At 34.9% G+C, this 11,372-nt stretch overlaps 1 protein-coding gene across 2 annotated transcripts in view; it reads left to right on the forward strand.

Moving 5' to 3' along the window:
- The window catches only part of CDKAL1 (CDK5 regulatory subunit associated protein 1-like 1), a 743,372-nt gene that overhangs the window by 242,347 nt on the left and 489,653 nt on the right, over window positions 1–11,372 (forward strand). For both annotated transcript variants that reach the window (XM_011998164.1, XM_011998165.1), the window contains one exon: window positions 1,696–1,744. In XM_011998164.1, the coding sequence (XP_011853554.1) occupies window positions 1,696–1,744 (49 nt within the window). The remainder of the gene's footprint in view (window positions 1–1,695; window positions 1,745–11,372) is intronic.

Raw genomic sequence — 11,372 nt, forward strand, 5'->3', positions numbered from 1 at the left:
CTCTTCTCTGTCTTCTCTTGTCTTTTCTTTCTTTTTTTTTTCTCCGTGTTGCCCATGCTTGAGTGCAGTGGCGTGATCTCAGCTCACTACAACTTCCACCTCCCATGTTCAAGTTATTCTCCTGCCTCAGCCTCCTGAGTAGCTGGGAGTAAGGCATGCACCACTACACCCGGCTAATTTTTGTATTTTTAATAGAGATAGGGTTTCACCATGTTGGCCAGGCTGGTCTCGAACTCCTGACCTCAAGTGATCTGCCCCCTGCCCAGGCCTCCCAAAGTGCTGGAATTATAGGCATGAACCACTGTGGCCAGCCAGCCATTACATTTTTAATAAAGTTTTAAAAACAGGTTCCTCTTGTCTCAGTTGAGTTCATTGCAGCATTGTATAATCATGAAAGAATAGAAATTCTTTCATCAATAGAGGTATGGATGCATCCATCACATCATGGTGCAACCATTCAGAGAGATAGTAGGCAGTTAGTAAAGGGAATGAAATAGACCTATAGACTGACAATATATAGAAAAAACATCAAGGCAGAGGTGTATTTTATACATATGTATAGCCCCCACCAAAGACCTCGGGACCTCACTGTGTTGCCCCAGCTGGTCTTGGTCTGTTTTGTATATCTATTTTATATATTTGTTTACACACACACACCCCCACACACACCCACTATCATTTGTAAAAAAAAAAAGGATAAAACTATAGAACAGACCTGTACGTAAATGTTTGATGCCAGAAAATTTCATGGTATCTGCTCATCACACTATTATTAGTGGTTTCATCAGAGGAGTGGAAATACAGGATGAAAGATGTTATGATTTCCTTTAACTAACTTCCATGTTATATTCTATTTTGTTTGACTTTTTTTGTGATATTTCTTCTGTAATAAAACAATGGTAATTTAAGGACTTTTAAAGAAGAATCAACTTTGACTTATTCTTTTTTTAGCTTTGTGAATCATAATATTACTTTTCTTTTTTCATTTTCCTTTTAAACTCTAGCCGTGCTCTCTCATTCTCAGTGGGCTTCTCCAATCATAATCCTGTTTAATCATAACCCCAGGAGTCACCCTTGGTTCTCTAGGAAGCATTCCTGGATCACTTGGTCTGATTTTATTACCTTTCCTCTGTTTTCCCATGGGAAATCTTCCTTAGTCTCTGGTGTATAGAACAGAAGCTGTATTATTTGACTTTGCATTTCATGGACCTGAGTACAGTACCCAGCACATTGTAGAAATTCATTAAAAGGGTTTTGAGTATTAAAATAATAAAGATAGAATCTGGGACAGATCTCCTTAATACTAGCCTGCTCTTTCTGTGTAGGTTGTTATTTTACGCCATTTTTTTCTTGAAGCTTTGTGTGAGAAGACATGTGTTAATTAAACTTAAGTTTCTGTCTCAGGATGTGTTGAGTATGTGTCGATGGGCTATCCTAAAACAACTCCAGGCAGTTTATTTAAATGCAATGTGATTTCTTCAGTTATCATTGGAGGACAGGAGGGTGAGAATTTCATACTTCATTGTAACACAAAATATTAATATAAAATATTTTTTATGTCTCCAAATACATTAAAGGAAACCTGCATCGATGTGCTCAGAAAATGTGTAATATTGACTCAACCATAAGGATAAACACAAATTTTGCTTCTCTGTGTAAATTACTTGTCTAATCATTTGTTTTTTTTTCTTCTAGGTTCAACAGATAGACCGTGTGGTAGAAGTTGTGGAGGAAACAATTAAAGGTAATCGTTGAAAGTGAGATAAACAGATGTATATATTTTCTGAACTACATAATAGAAACACCACTCAGTTAACTCTTGCCAGGCATCTTTATAAAAGTTATTGCTTTAGATATAAAATCATAAATGTTATCCTTGGCTTCATGAATTTGCCAATCTAATATTGGAGGCAGGCACTCTACTGTGTATTTGTTTGGCTTATAAATGAATCAGGCCAAGAGCAATGGCTCACTCCTATAACCCCAGCAATGGGGGCTGGGGCTGAGGCTGGAGGATTCCTGAGGCCAGGAGTTTACCATCAGCCTGGGCAAGAGAGTGAGATCCTGGGATCTCTGGGGGAGAAAGTCAGCTGGATGCTGTGGTGTACAGCTGTAGTCCCAGCTACTTACGAGGTTGAAGCAGGAGGATCACTTGGGCCCAGGAGTTCAAGTCTGCAGTGAGCTATAATTGTGTAATTGCACTCCAACCTGAGCAACACAGTGACATCCTGACTTTAAAGAATAAATGAATCAGGTAATAGTTTTTTTTTTTTTTTAATGTTATTTTTGTGTAAAATGAATTTAGTTTGAATTTCAGATTGTAAGAATTTAAACAATTTTAAGATAAAGAAATTGGCTGGTCACAGTGGCTCATGGCTGTAATCCCAGCACTTTGGGACACTGGGGTGGCCAGATTGCTTGAGCCCAGGAGTTCGAGACCAGCTTGGGCAACATGGCGAAACCTCATCTCTATAAAAAATAGAAAAATTAGTGGGTGTGGTGGGGTGCTCATGTAGACCCATCTACTCAGGGGACTCAGGTGGGAGGATTGCTTGAGCCTGGGAGGTTGAGGGTACAGTGATCAGTGGTTGTACCACTGCATTCCAGCCCAGTTGACAGAGTGAGACCCTGTCTCAAAATAAATAAATAAATAATTAGGAATTTTTTTATTTGTACATTTTCATATCATAGAATTAATTGTTTTATACTTTTAACAGTAATAATTTTGATACTCCTTCAAGGTATAATTTTTTATAGTTACACTAAAAATTACGCAAAGAAAGTAGAATTAAGTTTTGGTTATTTTGTTAGCTGACACTCACTGACATAGATTCTTATTGAAGTCACTGTGAAATAAACCATCTTTTACTCTGTGATATAATTTAAAAATTTTTAAAGCTTTTTCCTATGTTAGATTAGCACAAATGAAAACCAATAATATGATACTGAAATATTAAGTGAATTGAAAGTCTCACTTAAATACTGTTTTGTTATAAATGAGAAATTTATATATTTTAAAAAACCAGATAGTCTCCACCTGCTGAACTGGAAATTTTAATGCTGCACTTTTCTTTCTGGGTGGTGTCTACTACTTTCCATGTGCTTCTCTTCATTAATTTTGAAACATTGCTTTATCAGAGATTATCACAATCAATTTCTAATAAATGAGATTATGAGAATATGAGAATGAGAGTATACCTTAATCTTTTTTATTATTTTTAAATTTTAAAAAATTATTTATTTTATAAATAGAGATGACATTTTGCCATGTTGCTTAGGCTGGTCTCGAACTCCTGGGCTCAAACAATCCACCCACCTTGGCCTCCAAAAGTGCAGGAATTACAGGCATGAGCTGCCATGCTTAGCCCTTAGTCTTCTTTTGAAGTTCCAAAATAAAATGAAGTATCAGGATTAAAAAATTTATAGCAATCATAATTTGAATGTTTTTATAAACTACTTCAGCTCCATCTTGGAGAATCCAGAAGTACTAGCATTTATTGTGTACTTACAGTGTGACAGCTGCTGTGTTAAACACTTCCCATGGGTTAAGTTGTTTAACCTTCATAATAGTACTGTGAAGTGAAGTGGGCATAAATATTTCCCTCATTTAACAGAGGACAAAGTTGAGACATAAGTGCATACAGCTCGTCAGTGGCAGCATTGGGATTTGAGTCCAGGCAGTCTGGCTCCAAAGCCTGTATGTTCTACTGTGATTTACACGATACTGTTATTTCTCTGCTCTCTCTCAGTTGAGATTCACTACCTTAAAGGTTATTTGATTGAGCGTCTTAAGCAGTGATTTAAGATACTTGAGGGCACTGTTGCCTTATTCATCCTTTGTCTTAAGTACCAGGTAAAAAAATTAATGATGATGAAGAACATAGGAGAAAATCTAGGTGATCTTGGCATGGCATGATTTTTTAGATACAACTTCAAAAGTATGATTTATGAAAGAATTAATTGCCAAGTTGGATGTCATTAAGTTGAAAAATTTTTGCTCTATAAAAGACACTGTCAAGAGGATGGGAAGATAAGTCACAGAGTGGGAGAAAATATCTGTAAAATACACATCTGATAAAGGACTATTATCCAAAATATTTGAAGACCTCTTAAAACTCAATAATAAGAAAAGGAACAACCCAGTTAAAAAATGGGCAAAAGACTTGAACAGACAATTTACCAAAGAAGATATGCAAATGTCAAATTAGTGTATAAAAAGATGTTCAGCATCATATGTCTGTCATTAGTGAATTACAAATTGAAGCAGCAATGCAATATAGTAGTATGTTAAAACTATATACCTGGTGCAATGGTCAAAATCCAAAACATTGACAACACCAAATTCTGGCAAGGATGTGGAGCAACAGGAAGTCTCATTTATTACTGATGGTAATGCAAAATGGTACAGGTACTTTGAAAGACAGTTTGGCAGTTTCTTAAAACTAAACACAGTCTTACATCCAGCAGGTGTGCTACTTGATATTTATCCAAATGAGTTGAAAACTTACGTCTATACAGAAACCTGTACACAGTGTTTATAGTAGCTTTATTCATAATTGCTAAAACTTAGAAGCAAAAAAATGGCCCTTTAGTAAGTGAATAAAGAAACTGGTACATGCAGATAATGGAATATTATTTGACACTAAAAGAAATGAGCAAAAAAGTCATGAAAAGATATAGAGGGACTTTATATGCATACTATGATGTGAAGGACATCCATCTGTAAGGCTACATACTGTATGAGTCCAACTAATTGGACATTGTGGAAAAGGTGAAATATGGAAGGAGTAAAAGGATCAGTTGGTGCCAGTGATTAGAGAGTAGGGAGGGATGTGTAGGCAGAAAATAGAAGATATTTATGACAGTAATTCTATTGTGTATGATGCTGTAATGGTAGACAATTGTCATTATACTTTTGTTCACATCCTTAGAATGAACAACACCAAGAGTGAACCCTAATGTAAACTGTGGACTCTTGATGAAAATGATGTGTCAGTGTAGGTTCATTGATTGTAACAAACGTACCACTCTGGTGTGGGCTGTTGATAGTTGGAGAGGCTGTGTGTGGAGTGGGGGCAGTGATGTATGAAAACTCTGTACTTCTGCTGAGTTTTTTTTTGAATCTAAAACTTCTCTAAAAAAATAAGATCTATTTTAGGAAATTAATGGTAGTTAACAGTGTGCTTAGGAGTTTGCCAAATGGCTTGGAGAGATATAATTTCTATAGGAAATCATACAAGACCTGTTACTCCCAGGCTGAGTTAATCAGGGATAGCTTCTTACTGATGAGTGTGAACTTGAGTGGATTTACTGGAGAGATTGTGTTTGCATTTAGCTATGAGAGTGACTCAAAGATGAAGTTGAAGGGGATATTCATTGGCAGGTTTGTTTAGAGGATGGGAAGTTTGATAATTAAGTCTTTGTAATGCAGCAGGAAAATTTTTTAGATGGAAGGAATAATTTTGATAGCTTTCCTTAGTTTGCAGATCAGAAAGCTGAGCTGTGAAGGAGTTACATGATTTTTTTTTGGTATCTCTTAGTTAATAGAGAACTAGGCTTATCAGTCAACTTCTGTTCATTGCTTTTTATTTCTACTGCCAGTACTTCATTCAGACAGCATATGCCACTGAAATAATGTGTTTTTTACAGCAGTTAGCCAGTTGTTGGTTGTCTTTTAGCAAGTTATTTTTCTGAGGCTTAGTTTTCTCAGCTTAAAATCAGCAGGATTAAATGGATAAGACTTTTGAGGTACACAGAACATATTAGGGCGTTAGTTCATGTTAATGCTTACCTCTTACTTCCTCCTTAATATAAGAACTGCTGGAATAATCTAACTGATCTTTGCCATCAGTGACACTCCTTTCAATCTGACTGCATATCCTGCTACCATTAACCTGGGATTATTTTACTTTCCTCTATGTATATTCTCACTGGTGCCTCTTACTCACCAAATTAATTTGGGGACTTTCTACCATTTTCACGTCTTTTGTCCATGAATGCTACACATTATACCCTTTGCTCCAGCCAACTGTGCTGCTTGATGTTTCTTATATATATTTTCACTGTGCTTTACATTTACTTTATGGTCCTCCACAGAAGTGGATATCTTCTGTTTGTCCTTCCAGATCCATTCTCCATCTTGATCTGTGTCCGTGGAGCCTGACCTGTATGGAATGAATCAGTAAGATTCTTGCCATCTTATGTCCAGTTGGATTTAGCCAATTGGAGGATGTGACAAGAGAGCGAGCTGAGAGTATCCATTCCCGTCTCTCCCTCCCTCCCTGCCTGTTTTGAGTTGGTTGCTTTCTTACCCCAAGGTCACAGCTCATTGGAGGATGTGACGAGAGAGCGAGCTGAGAGTATCCACTCCCATCTCTCCCTCCCTCTCTGCCTGTTTTGGGTTGGTTGCTTTCCTTACCCCAAGGTCACAGTTCTCCTCCATCCCTGTTTATCTCTTTCTCCAGGTTTCTGCAGCTCTTCTCTTCCTTGCCTCTGGGATGGAAACAGCACCCCATTGTTGCTAGCCTCAGAGTACCACATTGTCTGTTGGTTTTCCTGGCCCTGCCCAGATTTTAGTAAATCATTCCTTTATGAAAATCTTCTTAGTTATGCGGTGAGCCATCTGCTTTGCTGGTACCCTGATTGATAAGAAGTTAGCTGTAGAGAAGCAAGGCTCTGCCCAGAAGGGCCAGATGGAATACCGCCTGACAAGAGGATTTTGCTATAACCCTCTTGTTTCCACATTTGATCCCTGTTGGGCTCTCTTCATATCTCATCTTTGAAGTGGATTTAGACATACAGCCTCTGTCACAGCCTGTTTGCATTCTTCTTATTGCTGCTTATGTTACACCAAGTAGTATTTTAAAACTAATAAGGTACATTGATAATAAAAGCATTTAACTCTATTGTAATTAACGTAAAACCATAAAAGCTTGTTTTCATTTATCTGTCTTGATTGTATCAAAACAGGAAATTCTTGCTAAATTATTCTGAATGGATCTTCATCATGTTAATAGTGACAAGAAAACTCCATTTGTGGTTTTGGCTTCAGGATATATGTAATTATAATGAATTTAGGATTTTTTCCTGTATCACTTTGATAATTTTATAAGGTGTGGAACTGAATGTAAGGAAAGAAATACAGTGTCTAGTGGATTCACATTCATTTCTGTCTCTTAAAAATATTTATACATACCTTAGTCTTGGCTCGTATGGTCATTAAAAACTTTTTTTTGTATGAAAACTATGAAAGGAATATAAATATGCATTTCTTCCAGAAAGAGCATGTGAAATCTAAACAAAAAATCATTTAAAAAATCTTATATTTGTAGAAAGATAGTCTAATTGGATATCTTATGACAAATTATTGCAAATAAATTGTACCTATTGAAATTAGAAAAATGTTTTTACCATTAAGTCATACTTCTTCACCGGTCAACCTCTGTTGAGATCCCTATTATAATTAATATGTTTGCTGGTGTTTCATCAGTCAGTTTCCAAATGCCTCAAGTGGTGGTAATTTAGGGTTTTCCCAATGTGGTATATAATTTGCAAGTTTCACTGATTTTGTTTTTTCCTAACTTCTCAGTAATTGATGCCATCTTGCACTGGACTAACCTAAATTCTCAGACTACGTCACCAAGCACCTTTCTTATTTAAGACATTGCTATTAATCTTCACTCTGTAAGGGTTTTTACTTTTGCATGTGGTACTTATTTAAAGCATAGACTGTTCATAAGTTGAGACTGGGAAGCAGGACTGTATCAAGTGTGGTTTGATCAGTGTGAGTGACTGAATAACCACCTTACAGAGCTCAATGCAGACTTACTTGAGGATGTTTTCCAAACTCAATGAGTAAGTGATTGAGCTTAGGTATGTAGCGTGGTATATATGGGGAGTATTGGACCACAAAGGCACATCTGCTTTTTCAATAGTTGCATTTCAATAAACTAATTTTTATTGATTTTGAATATATGCTTTGAAAGAACACTTGTATGCATTCTCTCATTGTATGTAATCTCTGACACAGTTAGTGTAGTCTGAATGTAGTGGGAAAAAGTTTGTGGATTGCCTTACATATTAGGAATACTTTCCAGTCTCATTGGTATAAGTAAATACATGGTAACTTCTACCTTCTAGTAAGTAAAGGAGCCAGGGATTTATTACTTTATTTAGTTTTTTTCAATGAGCCTGTTTGTTTTAAGTTTATGAATATAGTGAAGTTAACTTTACTATATGATTACAGTTTGGTAACTTGCATTTCCAATTGCAAAGTCTGTGGTTACATTCTTAAATGCAGTCAGTTTATTTGCTTTGCTATTCTCTTTTCTTTACATCTCCTTCTTTAGTTTCCGCACATTAACAAAAGAATTCTAGCTTTACTTATTTGTATTCTGTACATCTACATACATTATTTCTAGGATGAACTCCTTGTTATTCATTCTGTCTCTTTGCATTTTTCGAACCATAATATTTTCTTAAAAATAAGAGTAGGCTAATTTCTTTATGGCCCCAAACAAAAACATTCTATGATAAGACTTTTAGTTGATTGTTTACATTACTGCATTCTATACCTTGGTTTGGAATAATAACAGAAAGGACTTTGTAAGAGAAACCAGCATGTGTTGTCTTGTCTGTATTTCTGTAACTCTTTAACTGTATTGGCCAAATCATCAGTCCTCTTTTTAGCTACACACATACTAAGCAGCAGCAGTGTTTATCTACTACAAAATATGTAATAGATGCTCTAGAAAAAGTATTCTTTAAACATTGGAAATGCTCAAGTTCACTGGCTTTTTAAAAATGAAGATGGTAAGTATCTTTACATTTATCAAATATTTTTAGTCATTAAGGCTGTTAGAACACAAGTGAATGCCTAAATGAATCCCCCAAGTGCATTCTGCTATTTTATGGTGGCTTCAGAATGGTCTTATATGCTTTTTGTTCATCTTAAATTTAATTATACAGCTTTAGTGTATTTATCGCTTATATTTCCTTTTCTGCTCAAAGATGCATTTTTTAAATTATTATTTGAAACCACCTTTCATCATTAATGGAGTTTATTGATATGAGGACTTGCGTATTTCTCTAACTTTTGATTTCTGAATTCTGGGGTTTTGGTGGGGTGAGCTGGTGCATAGTGTTGAATAGTTCAGGTTGCTAATCATATTGTAGTTTTCACATAGTACACTCTTACAGTAGTTTACTAAATTTGATTGCCGTAAGCAAGGAAAGGAAATTGCTTTAGGCTTGAACCTCTCAGGCATCCCATGACCCGACCATTCCGCTAGTAGTCCCACTGACCTGTCCAGTATAGTATCCCCATCTTTCCTTGTTTAACTATTAATGAGGACTTGCTTACTCTTAAATTACACTTACACATTAACTCTTGTGAATCCTGGTAGTATTTTGGCAGATTTCATGAAGGTGAGACTACAAGTATTGTTCAATCTCTAAAAATGTATTATCATTTAGACTTTTGTGAAACTGTTAGCATGAGCAAATATATGGTTGAACATCCTTGCTTTTATATCTGTATTTTAATCATTTTTATTTCTGGTACATAATATTTTCAGATATGGCAATTTCTGATTCCCAGAGTTCTTGTTTCTCAACCATATCAATTTTTCTTAACAAATAAATAATATAAAGCGTCAATCCCAGAAAGAATTTGCATTATACCTATTTACTACCGTAGGAGTCATTTAGTTAAAAAAAATATATATATACCAAGTAGATCAATTAATCATATTTTGAGGCTTCCATACAAAATGTTCACTTAATGTTTATATTTTAAGAGTTTTAATATACTTTAAAAGAAAAGATGAAAATAACGTTTTTTCATCATATATTCTTCGTTTATTATAACTAACTTTTAAGATAATTGACAGTTGCTACACTGCTTTTATACACTGCATACGTATCACGTGCTTTATTTCGTGCTTTATTTTGAGAGATTTTATTCTTCATTAGAGAATGCACTATTTTTGGTTGGTAAAATATAGTGAGAATAGATGAGACTGTAAAGTTAGAGAAAAAAAATAAATACTAGCAACTTCATTGCATTTTTCAAATATAGGGTAAAGTTGTAGGTTAATTGTGGTATTTTCTGTTTTGCTTTGATTATTCTCAGCAATTGTAAATTGTAAATTGTATTGGATTGGTAATTCTTTAGTACTTTATAGCTGATTTCCCTAAAAATAGAAATATAAAGTAGAAACCAGGTCATGTTAGAAATGCAGTATCTAAAGCTTTGATAGGACATAGAAATTATCATCTTCAATTTTTTTTAAAAAAAACAAAGATTTTATTGTTAGGGAAATAATTTATTATGTCACAGTCAAGTGAAAACTGGCACCACAAAGTAATCTGATGGCTCAGATGTAGTTAGAGAAGAAATTTAAATCTGACTTTCTCTTTTTCTTGAAAAATTGTATTTGATAATTGGAATAATTAATTAGGTATAGGATAAACTTTAGTGATGTTATGGATCTTTTCTTAGAAAACCTAATATTGATAATAATGAGTACAGGATTATTACAAGAATGTTTTATCGATTTGAACATTTATTTCCAATATTTGGTGATTTGTACATTTTTTCTTTTAGAAGTTCATTCTGTAACACATTACAAAGTATACAGCAGGTATGTAGCAATTACTTTGGAGACTGAGAGACTAAATACCAATTTCGCTTATTAATTTGAGGGAGAGAAAGCTCATTTGGAGAATCTTCAATTAGGATATCAACTCTGGATATCCTCTGGATATCTGGATATATTAAAGAAGTTTATCTCAGTACTACCATTTTATAACAAAGTATGCATTGTATTGAGTAATAAAGAAATAGTAATTAAAATGTCCTTATAAAGCATGCTTTCTAACATTAAATCTTTATTGTATTTCTGAAAATTAAAGTGCACCATTTCTTGAAGCTGCGCTGAAAAGTCAGCTGATGTGTTGGGTGCTGCTGGGTGCTGCTGTGATAGGTGAGAGTCCTTGATTGAGACTATGAAGAGCTGTGTGCAAATGCTTGTTTGTACTACTAACAATGCCATCTTTAACAGCCCATATGACCTCATTGGTTCTCAGTTTCCTGAGTTGCAAATTGTATCACGTGGAAGGTCACTTTTACTCTGAAATTCTTGAAGTGCATGTGTCTGTAATTTAAAATCGAGTTTCAGAGTCTGTCATTAGAATAGATTTTGGCATTTTAGATAGTGATCTCTAGCAGAAGTTATTAGAATGTGACTAGCCTTTATCTTATCTCACACCCTGATTTCTTTTTTTTTTTTTAATTATACTTTAAGTTCTAGGGTACATGTGCATAACGTGCAGGTTTGTTACATATGTATACTTGTGCCATGTTGGTGTGC

Source organism: Mandrillus leucophaeus, unplaced genomic scaffold (genome assembly GCF_000951045.1).
Source record: "Mandrillus leucophaeus isolate KB7577 unplaced genomic scaffold, Mleu.le_1.0 Scaffold56, whole genome shotgun sequence".
Lineage (NCBI taxonomy): Eukaryota > Metazoa > Chordata > Mammalia > Primates > Cercopithecidae > Mandrillus > Mandrillus leucophaeus.